Source organism: Trichoplusia ni, chromosome 2 (genome assembly GCF_003590095.1).
Source record: "Trichoplusia ni isolate ovarian cell line Hi5 chromosome 2, tn1, whole genome shotgun sequence".
NCBI lineage: Eukaryota > Metazoa > Arthropoda > Insecta > Lepidoptera > Noctuidae > Trichoplusia > Trichoplusia ni.
In genome coordinates this window covers 1,707,258-1,730,670 of record NC_039479.1, presented here as the reverse complement: position 1 = coordinate 1,730,670, position 23,413 = coordinate 1,707,258, and the positions used below count along the sequence as shown (strand labels likewise).

At 35.4% G+C, this 23,413-nt stretch overlaps 3 protein-coding genes and 1 non-coding gene across 4 annotated transcripts; 3 read left to right on the top strand and 1 right to left on the bottom strand.

The window, feature by feature from the left end:
- Window positions 1-2,299: 2,299 nt before the first annotated feature.
- On the top strand, window positions 2,300-17,029 carry LOC113502560 (glutamate receptor 1-like). The gene is made up of 12 exons (XM_026884177.1): window positions 2,300-2,561; window positions 3,596-3,744; window positions 4,019-4,172; window positions 7,507-7,777; window positions 9,882-10,054; window positions 11,384-11,610; window positions 11,924-12,023; window positions 12,182-12,360; window positions 12,772-12,879; window positions 14,949-15,115; window positions 15,455-15,652; window positions 16,144-17,029. The coding sequence occupies exons 1-12, from the start codon at window positions 2,411-2,413 to the stop codon at window positions 16,202-16,204; spliced, it is 1,938 nt and encodes a 645-aa protein (XP_026739978.1). The 5' UTR covers window positions 2,300-2,410; the 3' UTR covers window positions 16,205-17,029.
- Trnas-gcu lies at window positions 14,248-14,329 on the top strand. The gene has a single exon. It is a non-coding gene; the product is annotated as a tRNA-Ser (tRNA).
- Window positions 17,030-17,421: 392 nt separating the features above from the next.
- Window positions 17,422-22,547, top strand: LOC113502551 (ionotropic receptor 75a-like). Its single transcript, XM_026884168.1, has 11 exons — window positions 17,422-17,598; window positions 18,140-18,285; window positions 18,943-19,108; window positions 19,504-19,696; window positions 20,047-20,216; window positions 20,749-20,975; window positions 21,147-21,252; window positions 21,345-21,520; window positions 21,604-21,711; window positions 21,798-21,964; window positions 22,191-22,547. Exons 1-11 carry the CDS (start codon window positions 17,451-17,453, stop codon window positions 22,390-22,392), a joined length of 1,809 nt encoding a protein of 602 aa, XP_026739969.1. The 5' UTR covers window positions 17,422-17,450; the 3' UTR covers window positions 22,393-22,547.
- Window positions 22,548-22,632: 85 nt separating this feature from the next.
- Window positions 22,633-23,379, bottom strand: LOC113502543. Its single transcript, XM_026884156.1, has one exon. The coding sequence runs from the start codon at window positions 23,272-23,274 to the stop codon at window positions 22,765-22,767; it is 510 nt and encodes a 169-aa protein (XP_026739957.1). The 5' UTR covers window positions 23,275-23,379; the 3' UTR covers window positions 22,633-22,764.
- Between the last annotated feature and the right edge of the window lie 34 nt (window positions 23,380-23,413).

Here is a 23,413-nt window from a genome sequence, read left to right as displayed (position 1 = left end):
TAAAACTGCACCTTGTGAAGTAATTGCCGAACAGTACATAGAGACAGAAGTCTTCAGGGGGACATTTGTACAAAAGAAACACAGTAGAGGTTAAAACTGATTTTTTTAGCAAAACTCACGAATACGTGCCTCATTTTTTTCACTAACTATAGTAACAACAGCGTATAAATAAGGCTGGTCAGTTTTTATGATAATACTGGCCAGCAAAAAACCATACAATGGCTACGTCATATCACACGATACGCTTTTATGGGCACTTCCCTATTTGGTTATTGTATGAGTCCAGGGGGATATCACCAATATTCGTTTTGCATTTCTAACATAATAGAAAAAAGTTGTCGATTTATGAACCTCCTCCTTTAAAGTACATACATTGTAAGACGATCAGGCTTATTCGAAAACTTTTAGTCTCTATTTCATCTCTACTTTAATTTAAATAATAATAAATTTTCAAGTGTGTTTCACATTTTTGGCTAAATTTCTTCATCGATTTTGACAGATCCTGGCATTGAGCAACTTTTTCTACTGATCTATACTAATATATAAAGCTGAAGAGTTTGTTTGTTTGAACATCTCAGGAACTACTGGTTCAAATTGTTGTGTTTTGAATGACCATTCATCGAGGAGGGTTTTAGGCTATATATGTTATATAGCCACGCTGCAACCAAGAAAAATATTCATCTTCGAGGGCTTCCGTTCAAATATTCCTAACTTATATCTTCTAACCACGCGGACGAAGTCGCGGGCAACAGCTATAAATGATAAGCAAACAAACTTAAAGTTTTTTCACGTATTATCTACAATCACATCCTATACGCTAGACATACAAACAACCAAATTATCTTCCAGATAACTGCGCAGACGCATGTCTAGACGTCTTCTCAAATTACTTCCAACGAACATAAATTGGCAACTAAATTATTGACTTCACACTAATCACAAATTGATAAAAACTAGCTTAAAAAATTGGTTTTCACTCGCTTCAGATATGAAAATGTAAAAAACAAGTCGTTTAGAGTACATTAATTGGTTTTTATTGAAAGTAATTAAAGGGATTCGTTTATGATAATTGGTATGCGTACAGTGGTTGTAGAAAAAATCCGTATTTTTTCCTTTAATCATAAACCAGATGTCTTTTGAATTATAACTGCACAATATTAAAAATGAAGTTTTTTTTTTCTTGAGTTATAATGATGTTATAAGAATACTATCACATACGTAATCTATGTATGCCTGAGGGACCAGCTGGATTGTCCGAAATGGTTACTACGGCCTCGGTACACAAATGGCCAAAGAAAGTTAAGGGTGTTTTAATAAAATTCCGACACTCCCTTCGGTTCAATCCAAAGCGGGATGAGTCAAATGATTTCCCATCTGTAAAAAAGATCTTACCTATGTATTATTTTTAAGGCGAACGCAAATCCATACGTGCAAACTTTCACGTTTACAATATGAATGTTTGTACATACATATAATGCAACTTATTTGGTTTGGAGTACAAACTATAAATATGAGTTCTAATAAACCACAAAATGCCTAGTTCAATAATAATCTAAAGGTAGAAACTGAGACAACCTTAACTATAAATAAATAAGTATGAAAATCAAAGTATCGTTAAGCTATACTTACTGGGGCTAACAGTATTAATGTGTAACGATAAAGTGAAATATTATGGTAATTCAGCTGTAACCTATCATTATGGTTGAGGTAATACGATATCACAGACCGGTGAGACTTCGTACAGTCGCTGATACAAGTTATTTGTTTATTGTCTTGAGTGTTTTCTTCGTCTCGGGTATCTTTTTGAAATTTTCGAAAAGGTATTGCTGTGTACTGAGTGTGCTATTCTGTTTAATACAGTACTTTTTAATAATAATGAAATAAACGTTTTTATTTTTGTTTCTCTTAGTACGTCTCTCAGTACTTCTTTCTAAATGCTTGTGAAACACATTTCTTTAATGAAGTTTTTTTTTTAGTAAAGATTTCTTGACTTTGGTGAATTTCAATGTAAAGAGATATAGTGATAGTGATGAGATAAAAAAAATCTTATTATTGATTTTTCAGCCAGTTACTTTTGCCACATCATTCGCAAATAAAATGTGAATTTAAAGCCTAAAGAACTTCATTATCATCGACGACTACTTGTAAACCAGCTCCAGGGAACTGCAACAGTTTTTTTACCAACTTCATGACTAGAATATTGTGATAACGATTATTGTCAATTAAGATTTAGTAAAAATCTACATCCTTTACCTAACAAAATAAATTAACCTAAAAGCAACTGTTTTCAATTGTACCACCATCGCATTGAACTCGTAGAACCTTGCATATTAAATGCTAATGTTATTATAATACGCACTTCTTAAGCGGCATTCAACCAAATACAAACCATTTATCAAAAGCAAACAGAATGAACATGAAAATAATATTTCTAGTAATATTTTTCTTCATAACTTGTGTAAAATGTATTGAAAACAGTAAGATTGATATGGTCATGTCGTTTGTTACATTGGAGAGTAAGCCTACAACTCTGCTTATGCCCTTTACATGTTGGAATCAATGTAAGTAGATGTCCGATTTATTCATCTATACTATCTATATATATATACTAATATATAAAGCTGAAGAGTTTGTTTGTTTGTTTGTTTGAACGCGCTAATCTCAGGAACTACTGGTCCAAATTGAAAAATTATTTTTGTGTTGAATAGACCATTCATCGAGGAAGGCTTTAGGCTATAAACCATCACGCCGCGACTAATAGGAGCTAAGATACAATGGAAAATGTAAAAAAAAAACCGGGCAGGTGTACATGAATCATAACTTATATCTTCTACCCTCGGGGACGAAGTCGCGAGTAATTTTATTATGCTGCACACTGTTGACTGCCAATATCAACCACTTCTCCTACCGCGGGTCTGCTGGTAGAGATTTCTTTAGAAATAAGCAGCTCCCTTGTACATCCTATTTTGTAATGTTGTGAATTTCTTTTATTTTTTGTGTGTTCATAAATTATTAAATAAATAAATGTCCTGTACTCGTCTCTTGTGACCGTACCAGCATAATAAAATAATTTAGTCCTTGATTTTGTGAGTTCATTCTGTCGTATGTTTACACCTTAGAAACAACTAGAAAAGAAGAGTCGCTTAAAGCTGAGTTGCGAATAAATCTGTGATAATAATCAGTCAAAAGAGTTGGTTCCAACATAATGGAGATGAGGAAAAAATCCTTCAAGTCTTTCTGAATTTATCTCATAAGGTTCGATAAAGAAGTCCAACAGTTGGTTGCGGCTATCTGCAATATCTAATTATCAATAACATACCTATCCTTTTTATATAACATAATCGATACAATATGTTATATTAGAAACATCGACTGACAGAGTCGCAAAATTGTGTGAAACTGTACAGTATTCTGCGCAATATCACACAATTTCGCGGCTGTCTTGATGGTTCAATAAATCATCATCATCCACAATACATGTAGTTCCACGGTTAGGCATAGACCTGCAATTCTAGCTCTCACTTTACTCTTTCCCTGTTAACCAATTTTAAGATCACATTACTTTTAAAGTAAATTTCTTCTCTTTAATTTACAGATACACTAAAATCTTTAGCCAGGAGTGTATCTACAGTCGGGGCCGGTATAGCCACGTCGCTGCAGTACAACAGAACGCAGTTCGGCATTCAGTATGTCTTGATTATCGCCGACTTGAGCTGCCCCGGTACTGACAGGTTTTTGGCTAGCGTGAGTAATGTATTTTTAAGAGGTTTCAGTTTAAGATGGACTTTGATTAAATTATATTATGAAATATTCAGATAGTAGGACTTAGGAGTAATTACTATAAACGTGGAAAAGAGTTACGGAAATTATTATAATTTGATTTTCATAGTATCGGGTGTGAAGAAAAAACAATGAGCTAAAAAATCATCTATTCCATAATGTGCATTTAGATTTAAGCAAAAGTCTTTTTTTGTGTCCCACCTGACTATCTTATTAAAACACAAGTTCTTTTCTACAGATAAACAAATATGGTTTCTTTAAAGCCCCATACCGCTGGCTTCTGCTAGGTTATGAGGAAGATATGACAGTTCTGAATACTATAGATATCCTGGTGGATAGCGACTTGGTCGTCACGCAGAAGATAAACGAAGAAGAATATGAGTTTCTTGAAGGTATGTGAAACAAAAGATTTATTTTTTCATCATTGTGTTCATTATAAGTTAAGATATAGGTTATACAGCAATTTGATATTGAGGCGCAACTATTTTTAAGATTCTTTAAAACTATTTAATTGTTATTTTGATGAAATGGTGACTTATTTGATAACGGTTAACTCACGCGTATTTATTGGGATTGCCCGACTAGTTTCGGACGCAACCGGAGTCCTTAACTATGTGCTGATGCATGGGCAGACGCAAACAACCAGGCAATTCCGATTTAAATACGCGAAAGTAAAGGTAACGTAAATATTCGTAAAACATTCGATTTCGATTAAAAAAAAACAATTTTTTTACTAAATAATTAGGTGAATTTTCCGCACTTAAGAGCGCATAACTGCTCTTTTCGTTTTTTATTAAGCTTAAAAATCATTAAATACAGTAACACATGGATACTGTCTCTTAGAATCTAAAGACTTACTCTTAAAGGATAATCATTATGAGTAATTAAACGTTCTTACAATCTTACTCATTACAAACATCAATATAATTCTTAGTTCTAAGGAAATATTACATGCAATTAATTACAACCATCACCATTAACAGCAGAAGTATTTTATTAATCATGGAAAGTACTAAATAGTAATTATAAGGATGTGGGTAATTTATTTTGAATCACTGTGTTTTATAATGCCTTAGACTGCTTGCTACATAAGGTACAGAGTATCGCAACTTATGAGGTACATAAGGACATGTTTTGGAATTCATTGTATGGTAAATATTCAAAATTCCTAAATACCTACAAGTAAAAAAAAGCAGGAAATAATTGTAGCTAGAAACTGCGTTTTATAATCGTCAATTTCGTTCTCATCGTATGAATAAAAAAATGGTGAATTACTTATACAGGCATCATCATTACCATCATCGTCATCATCATCATCATCATCCCGTCTCAGTCCACTGTTGGCTTCTCCCTTGTCATACCACTAAGCTTGATAATCAACCCTTCTTCTCCAATCCCTGCCGACTGCCTTACGAATATCTTTGCCTCATCTATTAGGTAAATAGATCACACTTAACACATCTAAAAATACCTAAACATATAACAAACTAACTTCGCAGTATAAGAAAATATACAAAAAATCTTAGTAGACACAGGAACTAATAAGGCTGATAACGTGAGAATATGTTGTGGTAGTTACAAAAATAAACGAGACAAAAAATCACCTTGAACATAATAATATAGTCCTGTCTAGGACATGAAAAGGACACCAAGTAATGCGTACGAACTAATAAATGACAATCAGTATTAAAGTCTTTTGAGTTTATTTATTTTTTGAAACTCGAAAATACCGACCGTATCGATTTTAGAATATAAAGGTTATGGAGAGTTTAATCGGCATTCAGACCTATTGTATAGTATCACTTTTTTTTATTATTTTATCGGGACCGTTGTTCATCGGGATAGTCTCGACTTGTGACCCCGCCTCGCCGCGCCGCGTCAGTTCATGATTAAGGATTCCGGTTGAGTCCGTAACTAGTCGGTCTATCCCGATAAATACGTTGATAAACCGTTATTTAATAAACAGTTATTAATCCACGTCACGAAAGTTAGTAGTTAAGATTTTTTAAATCTTAATCTTCTTAACGGAAATGTTTCTGAACTATATAAAAAAAAAAAAAATTCAGTTTACATTTCTATATCCTTCTTGAAGTTTTCATAAGCTATGAGTTAAAAAAACAAAAGCCATCATGAAAGTAGAGGTAGTTCATATACAGACACATTACATACCGTTTTCACACTAATAAGTGCTAAATAAACATTCAGTAGGTATGACAGACAGACACCTCACACGCCTCAGTTTTTGTGCACATTAATTACCTACTTAGCTTAATCTGACATTTGTCAATGTCAATGACAAACCGTTTTATTGCATTCTCATTGATTGTAACGTTTTTTTGTATCTTATTTAGCAAGAGAAATAAAATAAATAGAAGTAAAAATAATTAGATTTAGTAAAGTAGTTGCATAAATTTTCCTATCGAGCACACTGAATGTTTTATATTTATACACTGGTTTCTTTGCTTCTTTATCTGTGGACCTAACCAGCTTCCATGCCTGTAATTGCAACTCCTATTTGGAACTAGCCAACTTTCCAGTGCCAGCGTTAGGGGGGGGGGTGATGGGGCGATGGCCCAGGGCGACAAATTCTGGGGGGCGCCAAGGTCTGAAGTTTCAGTCTTGCCTCTCCTGGCGCAAACTCTCAGAACTGTGCTCTACGCTAGAGGTGGAATACTTCCACCGTCAAACGTAACGCTAAAGGAAAGATGAAATTCTTTTTATAATTTTACTTGGGATCAGCAACAAACTAACACTTGATATTGCTTCCCTCAAGTGGGCGCCACAATATTTTCACTGCATCTTTCTTACCTGTAATTGCAACTTCTGTAATCCAGAATCTACAATAAAACAAACGAAAACTACCAAACACTTAATCCCGTCGTCGTCCCAGGGGAAGCGATTCTCTGTCTTCTTCGAAACTTATAAGAAAAAGTAAAAAAAAGTATAAGCAAAGAGATTTTAATTATTCCACTCCCTTCCATTGCAAGCATTAGATAAAATGGACGCCGATTACTATTATTTGCCTATTCTTCATATTTACCAGTACTTATGTATCAGTTTGTCATGTTGCTTACCAAAGACTCCCACCTCCCTTATTTCAATTCCCCATCGCTTAAAAATCATCATTTTTTCACAAAAAATAGACTATCTAATTCATCGCTTTTTATATTATTTACATGCAGTTAAATGATTATTAATTTCATTAAGGATACTAACATACATCAATTGATGGTATTCGATAAAATTCCAGTCAAGTACTTAGTATTAACGTAACCGGTTTCCTATGTTGTGATCACATAAGATGAAATACCTTTAAAAGCAAAAATATCTCGTAAAATACATTGTTCTAATGATGATTGTTATTTAAAACTTTTCGCATATTTTCCATATCTTTTTTGAACAGACCTTTCCGGTAAGCCAAGGCGAGGACTGATTTTCGTGACAGCTTTACAACTATAGTTGAAAATTTAATGATGCATTACTCATGCCCATTTCTTATGATCGCCCAACTAGTTTCGGACCCAACCGGAGTCCTTAATCATATGAGAATCATATGATGCATTACTTAAATATCTTCACGAATGTTACCATCAAAAACTCTAATTAAGGGGCTCTACATAATTGTTCCCTCAATTTTAAACTTATGATACGACAAAAGCAACACCTATACTATTATTCAATATACGTAATTTATTCGACGAGTACTGTACTTGTTTACTGTTACAGCTTACAAAATATCAGAAAACTCCGAAGTGATCTTCACGAAGAGACTAAAATGGCGTCCACAAAAACAAAAGAATGCAGACTTCAGTTTAGCAGTTCTGGATAATGAGAAAACGTTTCCGAAGATATCTGTCAATCAGTACGGTGTTATAGAAGACCATAGGACTTCTCTGGTGATTTCTGCAAGAAGACGCGATCTTAGAGGGCATGTGTTAACCATGGCTAATGTTATCACTGACAGCAATGAGACCAGAAAACATATGAATGATAGATTGTGAGTATGTGTCCTATTGCATGCCTCTAGGTAAAATTATGCGAAATTCGAAAGTGATATTGAGACCAAACACACTTTTTTTTCAAAAAAAGTGTTACTTTATAACACAGTATACAGCTATTGACAAACACATTTTTGTTTGTTTTTCTTCTTTTGCAGTAAAATCATTACAAATAACTAATATGACATTTTAGTGTTTAACAATTATTGTTGTATAATTTAATCGTAAGATATTGGTATAATTATGCTAACCACGTTCTAAACCGGACCTGATAATCAAGTTTTGGTTGTTAATTTACATAATACATGTATTTTACATTTATGAATATATTTCCTTTGGTGTAAAACATTTAATTGACAATTTATTTAAAGACACTGATGATTTGATTGGGGTCATAATTTAATATCGATAAATATTGATTTAATATTAAATATTATTATACAATTGTTAATTACACTTCTTTATTCTGAGTTCATTAATTTTTTGCCTCTTTTAACTCTATACAGCCCAGTCCAGTATTAGTCCAGTGCAAGGAATCATTTTCCACCAAATTGTAAAGCGAAAATGATCCTACGAAACTGCTTTTATGATAACAAACCACTTGACTGATGATTTCAGGACTAAAAACAAAATATACATCACCCGCAACGACTTACTACGACTTACTAATTATCTTGAATAAGTGAAATATTTCTTAAAAGATCTCTCTACAATTATCCTGTATTCGTCACTTTATCCCGAGAACCCCTGATCTCACAAAAAACAACACACAATCACGACTTACCACAGACCCACGAACCGTAACATGTAACATGCATGTTTATGTTAATAAACCACTCATTTGCTTAAAACACAGATAATACGATATTTGTTCACTTATTTATAAGTAGCCTTCACCCGTATTGCAACTCACTTGCATTACAAGTTTTGTTACCTTTTGATGCGTCAGTATTATTTTTAGTTAATGCACAGATTTCTATGGAATTCTTGAAGTAGTACCTATAAATGTAATCTGGGTATTTTATCTGCATAGCGCACATTTTTCTTTAGGTTGGAGACATACTAGATTTGGATAAATGTATAAAAATACTTGACAGTAGTAACATAATTCATTAAGAAAATAAATCTGAAAAATCGATTGAAGAATTAGTTCTTAGTTTTTGTATAGGTACTTAGTTTCAGCATTTTAAAAAGAAAAGGCCTTTGTATAAGGTGTCTGACTGACTGTCCAGTATCAAGTTGTCAGGTTGACTCAATAATACCGAAAAAATACAAAAATAAATATAATAATAGTCAAAGTTTAAGAAAAGCCAGGCTGAAACACCAGTTTCCTTCGCAACAAAACTTATAACTCAGATATCATTTCCATTAATGTCTTCGGCGAAACTTGTAAATAAAATGGCGGCCTAGTTCCACTGTCTCCAACTTCGTCGAAGTTTCTGTCATCAGTTGGTGCGCACGTGACCGGGATGAGACGGGATCCATACTAATTGTATCGTGATCTGACCTTTTTTGTTATGACGAAGGAAGGAATATGTACCATAGTATAAGAGCTTTGAAAATACTCATCTCTTCAAGTCAAAGCATCAAATAATGGTGATTACGATAAGAATGGATTTTAAACCACCAGTAACTTTTAGCTGTGGAGTCTTTTTGACAGATTATGTGCAAAAATATGCCAAATCGCCATTCCTCAGCAAATTCTAACACATTATGGGGAATAAAGAATTGCGATTTGTGGTTTGGCAATTACGGTTGAAATGTAGAGTATGGAGAAGGTAATTTTTGTGTAGAGTCTTGGTTAAATGATGCTGGACACATTTTATTCGTTAACATTATGTTGAAGCTGTTCTCACCCCTTCTTAAGTACCTAGCAATAGGCGGGATTCTTAGTATCCAAGCGACTACCACCGTGCTATCGCACCCAAAATGTCATAATTAAAATCATGTAGGTAATTCTTGTCCCAAACTCAAACACACATTCCAACTAACAAAAGATTTGGCGCGATGACCCAAACCATTGAATCTTATAAAATCCGTGCACTAGTATTGGCAAGATTCAAAGAAAAAACTTATAATCTTGCAAATTTTAATTCCCTTCAGGAATCTCCATCAGGATTCCATCACGAAGATGTCTTACGCTGTAGTGAAGATCTGTTTCCACATGCTGAATGCCACAGAGAGGCTGATATTCACTCATACTTGGGGTTACAAGGACAAGAATGGACAGTGGCAGGGAATCGTGGACCATCTACTGAAGAAAGAGGCTGATTTAGGTATGAAAACTCGATAAAAAAGCTAGAAAATATGTTTCAATAGAGAAATATGGTTAAACATTCAGATAGATAAAAAATTGGTACGTATTTTTGCTTCTATCTAATCAATTAAAAGTACGGAGATGAAACCCATCAAACATATAAAGTTAAACGGATGAAAGTTGGGGAGAGTATGGCAATGACGTCACTTGTCAGTAGATACACGAGGTTACATCTCTCTGTCTAACCTTTTTTTTTGTTCACGCAGTTAAATAATAGTGCCAGACTAACTCGATCATTAGTCAAAATCTCAATTAGATGATAATGGATCAAATTACATTAACTTTACTCCAATCAATATCAAAACTAATTTATGCTTTAAAAAGTATTTTATTACATGCAAGACTTAAAATAACTCAAAACTTGTTTATTTCCGAAAATGCTTTAGCAAGTTTTTAGCATAGGCAAAACCGCTGTCTGTAATTAACATGTAATTAGAACTCGTCGGTTGCCTAGCAACTAACATGACGCTGCATCTAATTTACAATAACTGTACTAATCGTGTTAATGTTTCCTGTCTGAAACAGTTATAATTGATTTTGGCTTATTTTGCACTACATCATAAATATTATTCAATAGGATATTGACCTGTTATTTTAACTGCCTACACGATTAAGACTTAATACGTTAAAAATAACCGTATTTTGAAGATTGATCCGAATAAAATATTATAAGATGTTATTTTGAATTTATTGTGAGCCAGGAACGTGTTTTCTTCAATTGACTGACCTGTTGGTCTAGTGGTTAGTAGCCCTGACTCCTATACCACAGGTTTGCGTTCGATTCCCAACCAGGACAAACGTTTATAGGAGCACGATTATTTGTTCTGTGTCTGGTAGAATCTGAAATAAGTACATTATGTATTTAGAGATACAAAGTATGTTTTTTGCTTGTTCAATTCAATATAAAAGCTTCGCTTAGTTTGAGACTAGGTGGCGTTGTGTGAAAGTTGTAGAACGTTATTATTATTTTGAATCAGGAGTTCGTCTACGACCAAAAGAATTAAACAATTTCAAGTTTCTATTCATCAGTTTGATGCCATAATAACTTGAGGAAATAGATTTTAATGTTTTACAAATCATTGTACAGTGGCACATTTAAAAATATGTATGTACTTAGCTTATCATTACTCGACCAAAGTTTCACGAACACGAAAACGTTCTAGAACGTTTACTTAGCTTACATAGCGAGATATATTTTTGGAGCAATGAAATAGAATTTTATCAAATTTAGTTCATTTGGAATAACCTAATCGTACTTTGCAAGTTGTTTATACTGATTTTATGGCAGGTACCCTCACCATCTTCACTCAGGAGCGCATGATGGCAGTAGACTACATCGCTATGGTGGGCTCCACAGCGGTTCGCTTCGTGTTCCGAGAGCCCCCCCTCTCGTACATCTCCAACATCTTCACGCTACCATTCTCAGGAGCTGTCTGGCTCGCCATCTTCATCTGTATCCTCGGATGCTCCATATTCCTCTACATAGCTTCGAAATGGGAAGCCACCATGGGTATGGTTGGTATCTTTGATATACTCCTGCACTTTGTCCATTTTAACGCAAGGAGTTTCGTTAATATTTAATTTTCTTCAAATTTTCAATGAAGTTGAGGTCAGAGTTCGTCATCCTCTTAAGTCCTCCAAATACTTGTTGCAATTTTTAGAAATAAAATAAGTGTCCAAAGATTATTGATTTAATGACTTAAATACTCCTCTGCTATGCGAGTCACCCTTCACGCTTTCCAACCGTCCAAATAAAAAACATGTTTGTATATCGCTGTGAAAACATATTAAGAAGAAGAAGAATATTTATTAATTCTTTTTTGTTCAGCATCCCTTACAATTAGATGGATCGTGGGCAGATGTTCTAATATTGATTATCGGAGCAGTTTTACAGCAAGGTTGTACTTTAGAACCACGATATGGAGCAGGTTCGTAACTTCAAGTACATTTTAAAAGCTCTTATACATTATTATCATGATGACCACCCCGTTAAAGAAATATTTTGCAGTTTTGGAAAACATTCTGCTTTGCGCCGTCTCGCTTCCACAACTGCACCTGTCTCATTCTTCTGCTCCTACTCCTACAGGACGCTGTGTGACCCTGATCATGTTTTTGGCGCTGACTATCCTGTACGCGGCGTACTCCGCGAACATCGTGGTGCTGCTCCGAGCCCCCAGCTCCTCAGTCAGGAGTCTGCCTGACCTGCTCAACTCACCACTCAAGCTTGGTGCCAGTGACTTTGAGTACAATCGATATTTCTTTAAGGTAAGGAAATATTTGACCAATGCTGAAGAATTTTCAAGTTGTTAACCACTTTTATTTTATAGCTCCTAAACAGCCACAATACCTCTTTTATTGTTTGGCCATCATCACATACCGCCGTCCTATCTTGTACATATTCACCATTTAATGTTTTCTGACCATCAATACTTTGCTCTCCTTATAAACTACAGTATTAGCAAACTTAATAATAAGTAATCTATGTTGTTTTTTTTATATATATTTAAAAATGTAATTTTTATATTGTAAGATTTAAATAAAGGAAGTAATCTAAAACTTTCTTCTGAAATTACTAGCCTAGGCCTTTGTGTATTGAGTTGAAGGTAATTTTTTTATAATAGCTTTTATAATAACCTTAAATAATTAAGTGAAAATGACAGTGTATGCTTTTTACAGAAACTGAATGACCCAATACGAAAGTCAATTTATGAGAAGAAAATTGCACCTAAAGGAAAGAAACCAAACTTCTACTCTATGAAAGATGGAGTCGACAGGATTCGAAAGGTAATAACTGAAGCTAGTTACTTCTCTTTTATATAAAGGAGTCTGCCCACTACACCGTTCCATACCATGACCGTGATATGAACGTGTCAGGCAAAAAAATAATATTCTCTATATTAAAAAGGCGACGATGCTGGTTGGTAACGGGCTAGTGGGCATGGTGGCATACTTTTTAATACAGAGAATATTTTTTTGCCGGCCACGTTCATAGCACGGTCATGGTATGGTACGGTGTAGTGGGCAGTCGCCTTTATGCCCTAGCTAACGCCGTAAATTCGTTCGTGTGGCTATGAATATAAGTTACGTTTTTGTTTTCGGTTGCTAACATCTTCTCTCCTTTTTAATAACATATTTTATAACTGCTCTACTCTTATTAATCATAGCGTGATAGTAAACAAAAAATGTATCCTCAGTAAATGGGCATGTAACACTGAAATATTTTTTCATATGGGAGTTTCCTGATATAAGTGCTTTCAAACAAACTCTTTAATTTTACAATGTTTGTTTGTAGAATGCAGATATAGTTAGTACATGTACCTACACTAAATTCCCTTTTGAGCACACATAGGTTTTTTTTTATGTATTCAGGGTTTCTCCAACTAACAAAGTTAAACTACAAATACGTATTGGTCATAAAAGAGGTTTTGTTTCTACCAGAAATATAGTTAACTTAGCTGTTTACAATTTAGACACCCAGACACAGACACCCAAAGCAAAAACAACATGTCAATTCAGCTTTTCGAGGTCCAATGCTGGACACAGCCATCTTTTTTTGATCATCGGTCCTTCGGGCTGGGCAAAAATAAACACTATGCAAAATATATCTAGAAATAATATCAGCCAAAATACTAAGTATATCACATGATAATATTATTTCACCTTTGACTTGTATGTAAATGAATGACAAGAGACCAGACAAATAAAAATTGTGACGTCATCTATTAATAGCAATTGTGTGCAATATTCAAATTAAATAACAAGTATGTGTAAATATGAGGAGGTAGTTACAATGTTGCATAATTTATGATAATTATAAACAATATGAATTGTGTTAATGAATAGTTAATAGGAGATAAATCAAACTCTACAAAAGTAATGGAAATCTGCAAATGAATTATTCTTTAGTAGATAGGGATGAAGTTTACTCAAATAAAAGAAATGTAGGTTAAAGTATTTTTATGAAATTGTTGAGGTCGATTTCATAAAAACATGTAACAAAAAATGGACTTTCGCAAACATTAACCATCTGTTATGATTCTACGAGATACTTAATACACGTTTACATTATACCGTAATATCAGTAGTCATTGTCTTCTTGCAAATAGTGAGAATAATACACATCAGACCCCCTATTTCTCCCTGCCACGGCATGACGAGGTGGCCGAGAGGTTAAGGCGTTGGACTGCTAATCCAATGTGCTCTGCACGCGTGGGTTCGAATCCCATCCTCGTCGGATGCTTTTTACATCATTTTGTATATATTTTACAATTATCGCTATCAAATTCAAAGATAATGGTATCTTTCTTCCTGCATTTAATAAATACCACATTATTTGTAAATCTGTATTTCGATAAGCATTTTATCTTTTAGCTTGAAATAATTAATTTTTTTACGTAATATATTCGATAGAGATAGCAATCGTGTTAAAACCAGCAATAATTGGATTTTTATTTGTTTTTTAATACATCCTGCTGATTATACAGGTGTTGAGCCATAAAAACCTACGTTTGATTTAATAGTGTATTTTATTAATTAAATTGCATCATATTTTTTACAATATTCCGCGTTTCTTACGAGCCTATATTCATTCTATTTAATCAAAACACTACAACGTAGGAACGTCACAGGTACCTTCTTGCGCCTGACTCTCCTACCAATGCAAATACTTATTACAATCTAAGTATGTCAGTTTGGTTTCTACCATCAACCATGGACACAAAGATTTTTTTTAAGAAGTACTTAACGAAATCCCTTCATTTACATGACTTAGAACAAACATCCCTCATTCCGCATCCTTGGTAGGAACTGACCGTAACAATATCAGTAATACTTTTCATAGTCACATATTGCAGGGTCTTTTTGCCTTCCACATGGAGCTGAACCCTGGCTACAGGCTCATTCAGGAGACGTACCAGGAAGACGAGAAGTGCGACCTGGTGGAGATCGACTACATTAATGAGATAGATCCCTGGGTACCGGGACAGAAGCGATCGCCTTTCAAGGACTTGTTTAAGATCAAGTAAGGGGAAGATTTGGAGAGGATGGAAGGATGTTCCATTAAAACTCCTATTATTATCAAATGAATTCACATATATAACAGACAACTTACATTATTTTAAATTAACACTCGCAGAAAAAAATCGATTCGCGTTAAGATGTATGAGTTTGGACCATTTGATTATTAAGAACCTGAAATTGAATCATTGGTTCGATTTGTCTTTCCACAAATGCTGTGTGTTATTTATTTCATTGATAAAAATCCAGACACTTTCACTTATTTGGCACAAAATTCATACAGCTACAGTTTTCTATTCACAATTCTATTTCTCAGAATTCTAATCAGCGTCCCATTCACCAGTTTCCTTAAAATCCGTGAGTCGGGAGTCCAGGCCACCGTGCACCAGCGCCTGACGGTGGCGCGGCCCCGGTGCTCGGGCCACGTGTCGACCTTCAGCAGTGTCGGCATCACCGACATGTACCCGGCGATGCTGATGACGCTGTACGGCATGCTGCTGGCCCCCGCCGTGCTGCTCATGGAAATCATGTATAAGAGGCTGTGAGTCATGTTCAGCTGATGTAGATACAGATATTTGTATCTTGATATCAGTTGTCTTATGTTCAACATTGAGAAGAAATTGTAGGGGTGTTTTCAGAAGTGTGGATTGCAACGCGTTGCCATAATCCGATAAAATAACGCGGATGACGTGGCACGGCGGAACGATCAGGTTTAGTCACTAAGAGTCTTTCACTACCCGTTCCCTCCCCCGAGAAAGCAGTGTCCATGAGCATTATCCCAGAAACCTTGCAATGTTAACAGACAACTACTTACATTTAGACTAGTTGTCTAAATGTAAGTAGTTGTCTTGGCATAGCATACTCTTCGAGTCACACGGATGCATCATTAAAACTCAGAAGTCAGAAAATTGGTATTCTCCTAGAAATAAGAATTCGAAAATATTCATTTGGGATATTTGGGATATTTCGAATTGGGGAAAGATGCCAAACATATTACTTCCAAACATATTTTACTAGAATTTGTTGTTTCAGAATAACTGTAAGACAGAAAAGACATCTGGTGGGGCCAGACTACATCCCATTCCGACATTAAGCTAAGGGCCAGAATAATGCTTCAATCCAGGCCAGAGTACTGGCCATTCATCATATGTTGGGAAACCTTAGGTTTACCAAACGTCTTTATGTTTTAGAAGCATCATATTTCTATTTGCACTTTAGAGTAGACTAGCATTTTGACTGCACGGATATAGGCAAAACCTACTGGGCGCGTCTTTTAGCGGTTCGGAGCCCGGCGTAGACAGTCGCGAAATTCAAAATTCATTATTCTGAGTCTATATTATGTCTTGCGTATGTGACTTAAATGTTTGTAGAACACCCTACGACACAACGATTAATTTCCTTAGCGGGGGAAGCGTTTCTTCTAATTCTAAACCTTTATAAGATCCTTTAAGACATTCCTTTCTTTCTTTTCCACAAGTATTTCTTTACTAAAAAGAAGACCACTGCCTAAGATTTAGAAGTAAAAGTTGTGAGAGTTAAATAAACTATTTAATTTTATAAAAAAGACAAAACAAAAATCTTAGACCACATTCAGGCACTAAATGGTTATTATAATGAATTCACATTATCTAGAATCGTTCACAATAAAAATGTCACAAAACCTGTGTTTTATTCATGTAACTTTCTTCTTGTTACGCTGTCAAATAGATAATGAGACGATTTGGATGTCACCATCGACGTTCTAAAGCTAACAAGGCGTGTCGTTAAATATTCAGATGATAATGGTAGGTAAATACGCCTTTTGTGATAGGAAAAAACCTTGTTTGCATTTTTTCTTACTGTCTTTCTTGGCTATATAGGTTTGCCCTGCGTTGCTTCTATGTTATCATTTTTAAGACGCAGGTATAAATGGGGTAAAAAGCCCAGGCCCAGGCACCAGTGAACGAATTCGTAGGGATTTATTTTATTTTAGGGGTATCTTAGCCAAAGAGTAACGTCAGAACGCTGTACCAAGGCTGCACTGTCTAAATAGATCGCTGTTACTATTATGCACAGTATGAAAATCTTCTGAAAAAACATTAATTCTAACATTTTGGGTATCTTTTGAAAAAGACGGCCAAACCCACATTTTAAACATAAACGTTGTACATTTATTTACCAACTCCAATTGGGTCCACTTATATTTGAAGACCTGACTACCCCAATTACTGAACGTCAGTATTGACATCATTATTAGCTGAAGCTCCACAGAAACTTAATTTACATAGAAAAACGAACCGGGCAAGACTTCCTACAAATAATACTAAAAAAACATTCCTTAAATTACTTTCAAAATAATAATGAAAGTGATTTTAACTATTTTATTATTGTTTATACATAGTTCAGTTCGTGCTAAAGATGCAACTACTTTGAATTTTATAAAACTGTTTATTAAAAATGATGGTAAACCTACACATTTGATCTACGGTGGACTGTGTTGGAAGAAGAGTACGTTCTTTCTTTATTTCACGAAGAGTGTACTTTTAAAGGAAAAAAAATAAGCCAAGGATCCGTTCACACGTTACTTTTTACAAGTTTTAGACCTCATTAAAACCTTTAAATACCTTCTCCTTAACCTATAAATAGCGTGATAATACAATATTGTGACTTTACATAGACCTGACTTGATCATCATCATCATCTCAGCCTATCGCCGTCCACTGCTGAACGTAGGCCTCCCCCAAAGAGCGCCAACCATCCCACCTGACTTGATGCTCGAATTAAAATGTGGCCATATGAGATTGGCTGAAAACCGATTCGTTTGAATTAAGTACTTTAATTTCAAAGCAAAAAAGCAAGCGAGAAGTTTTTTTGTTAAAAAGTTAAGTACGAGTAAGCTTGTTGTAAAGTAGTCTCGTCAAATATTTTGCCTCGCCAACTAAATACTATTAAGAAATTTGATTAGCTAACCAAAGTTCCAAATAAGGTCTAAAACTTAAAAATATAACTTGTTCACGGGCCAATGGTTGACAATCCCTTCCAATTGCAGATGTAATAAACAGTTTGGTAATAGAAATGTCCAAGATAGGAGTACGAACATCTGCGTCCTTCAAACCGCTGTCGAAGTACCAGGACCATGCTATCATGTATCTTACAGATTTGGACTGTGAACAGTCAAATGACGTTATATCCTACGTAAAAGATTTTGAAATTCTTGGAAACCAATTTATTCAGAGAACTCCAAGAACTCGCGGAATGACAGAAATTTTAAACATGGGAATCGTAAATAGTAAGGATTTCATATCTAGGAGAAAAGTGGATGAAGCAACAAGCAATTCCAGGAGGAGCAATGATGGGCATGTGTATCAGGCTAACTTATTGCCTATGCATATCAGAATTATCAGAAGATTACATATTAAAACAGTCGCTGGAATCTAGACCTGCAACTATGTGCATAATAATTCAATCTTTGAAACCCTAGTTCACATAAATACCCTTTAATAAAAACCTTTGTTAAGTCCTAGCTACCGCATTAGGTTAAGTAACCTGTAATGGTAGATTAGTGTGATTATTAAATAAATAAATAAATAAATAAATAAAGTAAGTACCATTAAAATTTCAACCCTGGCTCTCTAGCAACAAGGTTTATTATGAGATGAAGCTACACCATAGTCAATTTATTTGCCAAAAATCTGTTAAGTCCTTCAGACAGATTTTCGAAAACTATAGATACCTACGTATTTTTTTATATTATCTCGTAAACCAAAAAATTATGAGATACAATGATTTAAAATCTCTTCTTCTCTTTTATTGCATTCAGAGCAGTGACAAATATGGTTTTAACTTCTATAGGCTTCAGAAAAAGAGCTCTTGCAATTCACTTACCGCTGGCTGATCCTCGTGAGCTCACCTGAACTGAAGGAAGAAAAGCTGCCTCTTCTAGAAGATGGACCGGTTCTGGTGGATAGTGATCTGGTGCTAGCTGAGAGGGTTGGAGACCAGTTCCAGATGGTCGAAAGTATGTTTTTATTTTAAGGTTTTAGAGGTAGGAAGTGAAGTGGGTGCGACAGATATTTTAAGACCTGAATTTCGAGAGGCACTTTCTAGAAATGTTTATACCTCAAACTGGGTCCAATAAAATGCAGTCTTATATATTACAGCCAAGTTTGTTCTTTTTCATTAATAAATTAGATTCATTTGTTAAATAAGACTCAAAAGCTAAATCAGTAACTATCAAACGATGTAAAACTATTTGTATTACAACACAAAAAATAAAATGAAAAAAAAAACAAAACATCAGAAAAGATACGAACGAACTACCCACTCTTGACTAACTAAATGTAATGTCCTCCATAGTTCTTCTACCATTCAAGTAATTACTTCGTACTTACATACAAAGACATACTCTTTAAGTGCACAGACCCGGCATCAACGGTACCATGATAATCACTCCGCGTGGCTTCTACAACGGGAGCCTGGTGGACACCCGTCCTAATCGGGAGCTGTACAAACGACGCCGGAACATGATGGGACATCCCATAGTCATGTCTAACGTCATCCAGGACAGTAATACCACACGTTATCACCTGCCCAGGGAAGATCGATTGTAAGCATATATGTATTTAGATGTACCGCGGAAAGAAAGGTTTTTAAGTCAGTTTGATGGGCTAATGCAACGTCTTAAAGTAAAATATTTTCTGGTGCGTAGTGATTGCATGAGTTCTACTACTACTCCCGCTTACACCATATTTGGGTTAAGTTCACGAACGCGTAACGTCAGATATCTTATAACACCTCGTAAAACCTAACAAGATATTTTTAAATAATTTAATTTGTTGACTTGAAAAGGACAAAAAATACTGCACTATTATCCAGATCACAATTTGGGCAACTTCTACCTTTGTGTTAACCCACCAATACTACCTAAGTACTTATTAGTTATAATTTGGTTTCCAGGCAACTCCAGTACGATTCAATTACAAAAGCTTGTTGGGCCGCCGCTAATATTGGCTTCGACATGCTAAACGCCACAGGACGATATATCTTCAGCTATCGCTACGGTTACAAAGTGAACGGGCAGTGGTCTGGCATGATCGCTGATCTTTATAATAATAAAGCTGATGTCGGTAAGTTATTCTAAGGTTGGTTGACCGGGAATTACCACTGCCTCTTAAAGAAGGACGGATTTAGTTGTAGAGGCGAGAGAGGGCACTTTATGGCGTAGCGCGGCATCCCTCTTCCATACGTTAAAAGATTGATCCCGAAGTAATTCACACCCTTTGCTTTTCTATACGAGATTAGTATTTTGTCCAGCTGTTGAACAATAACAGGCTTTTATTATAAAGACTCAAGATTTAATAGTATTACACCACTTTTTGGATGACATCTTTTTATCGTAATGTATTTTGAAACGATTAGTTTAGTACATAGTTCTAAAATAATATACTACACAATTTTATTTACCTAATAGCTTTTACCCGCGGATTCGCTCGTTTTAAATATGAAGTTGCCTGATCTATACCTGAATTAAAAAGGCCCTTATAAAATTTCAGGAAAAAGAATACACTTAGTAAACATATTAGCAGTTGTCAGCCCCCAAAAACATATTAGCAGTGTGCACGTAAGCTCAAAATTTTATTGCTCCTTTCGTCTTCCCAGGCACCAACTGCGTGATATTCCGCGATCGGTTTGACGTGGTGACGTATACGGACTTAGTGGCTCCAATGAGGATGCTGTTCATCTACCGCCAGCCTCCTCTAGCATACGTCGCTAATGTGTTCTACCTGCCATTTTCCACGAGGGTTTGGGTCACTATCGCTGTGTGTACTGCTATTGCAACTGTTACTCTTTTCTTGGCCAGTCGATGGGAGCTGGCTCTGACAAAGGTGAGATTTATGTCTTTATCGAAAAAACAAAATCAAACGTGCTAATCTTAAATTGCTTATCTTGACTTTGTAAAAAAAACAGTTCGCATAATAATTGTAAAAAGTTTACGCTTACAAGTTTACACTTAGCCAATAGTCGGTTTTGAATTTGGCCGTAATTACGTGTTTTAGACTACAACACAACAGCAATTAGATGGAGGAATATGCGACGCTTTACTCTTAACTATGAGTGCGGTTACTCAGCAAGGATGTTACATTGAACCTAGAAGAGCACCAGGTATGAGAGCATTTGGAACCTTTTGCAAACGTTTTAAGGTATATAATCGGGCGTTAAAAGCCTGAACACCTACTTTATCTTGTACTGTGTAGGTCGTATGATGCTGTTCGTGTTGTTCACGGCTCTGATGGCGCTGTACGCGGCGTACTCGGCGAACATCGTGGTGCTGCTGCAGGCGCCGTCTGACTCCATCCGCAGCCTGCCGCAGCTCGCCGGAGCCAAGATCACGCTCGCCGCAAACGACGTCGACTATAACCACTTTGTTTTCGTACGTTACCTATCATAGGATATTAAAAGCAATGGCAAAACTATTGAGCTGTTTTGGCCTACTTTAGACCTTCAACGTTTCAGAATCAAAGCAGAGAACCTCTACACACTGCAGTACGAGACAGAGTATTTCCGGAAAATGGGAAACCACGTCTCTATAGTCTCGCAGACGGTGTCGAAAGGATCCGAAAGGTACAATCAGAAATCTGTTGCAAAGAAGTCTAAGAATGGTCCTGCTTAAAAGTATATTCCTACTATTATTTTTTTTAATATTCCAGGGTTTATTCGCTCTCCACTCAGTTGCAGAACCAGTGTACCGACAAATTGAAGCCACGTTTTTGGAGAGCGAAAAATGTGACATATCGACAGTGGATTACCTTGTAACCTTCGATTCCTTCACGCCAGTCAGAAAAGGATCACCTTATTTGGAGCTGATTAGAGTTGTGTTAGTATTATATTGTGAATGTCTGGATATGAGCACTAACTACAGCTAAAATCAAACAGAAAAATTTACTTTACGCACTTAAGAACAAAGACGGTATTGTGCTAACCCATTAAATGCAGAGAATTTAGATCAGCGTAAAAATTAAATAACCCTGGAATGTTTTTTAAGGGAATTATCCATTGCTATATTTTCTTCATTCTACGTTCACCTCTAGTTTGCCTTTCAGTCATAAGCAGATAAGAGAGTCCGGAATCCAGTCAGCCATTCGCAAGCGCTACTTGGTATCCAAGCCGCACTGCACGACTAAGATGTCATCGTTCAGTAGTGTGGGCCTTATGGACATGCGACCTGTTCTTATCCTGATGCTGTATGGAGTCGCTGTCTCTGTTGCTATTGTTATTGGAGAGATCGTTTTACATAAACTGTAAGTGTAGACACTATTAGTATTAATTATACGCATTTATTTTTATCTTATGATTCTATATTTTGTTACAGAATGAATCGCCATAAACACAATTCAAAAGTTCAAATGATCAAAACGAAGTATTAAGAACCACGTCACAAATTACGATTGGTTTTATTGCTTTAGGATCTCACGTATAATTAGATTAGTCTCTTAAATATCTTAATGATTATTTTCGTTTGTAATTAGAAATTAAAAGGCAGAATAAATGGAATAGAAACATTTAATCTTAGTTTTATTTCCCAATCAAATTCCACGTGCCAAATGTTAACATAAATTTTACAATCCAATCACACCAAACTAAGTGGACAGTAGATACAATTTTCTAGTTTAACTCTCATTTACTTAGCCTGGTCCTTTGATCTAATGTCTTTTGTGTCCTTATCGTGTTTGGTTTTCGGAAAGCTTCCGCTTTCCTGTGTCGTTGAGCATGCTTCAAAGCTTTTTGGCTTGGCTCCAATTTTGTTATCGTAGGTTGGACGTGGAGCGGTGATTCCGTGGGAGATACTTTCGACGGCTTCTGACTTTGTAAACTCGCCTTGACTTTTGTGGGCAACGGCTGAACGGCGTTCTTTCTCTTAGTTTTAATAGGTTCTTCACTATATATCTTGTCCTCGTATTGAATGGCAGTGTTCTTTTTCAGGGGACGCCTATTGTCCTCAAATTTACCATCAGCACCTAATATTGTCCCACCCGAAAGATTTGTTACCATAGTTCGAAGGTCTGTAAGTGTCTGCCCATGGAAATTCACATCGTCTTGTAATTTGTCTAGTTTCTTTTCAAAATGTTTAAAAGTTGCCATTATACGTTGCAAGGCATCAATCGGCCGAGTCCTCTGAGAAGACATTGTGGTCTAAAAAGAATTATACTAGAAAATTGTAATAATATACGTTGTAACTTTTGAATTTTGTTTTAGACAAGCTTGTCATTTGTGACACACTAAAACATTGATTTATTTTGATAGATTATATTTTTACCTACATTCT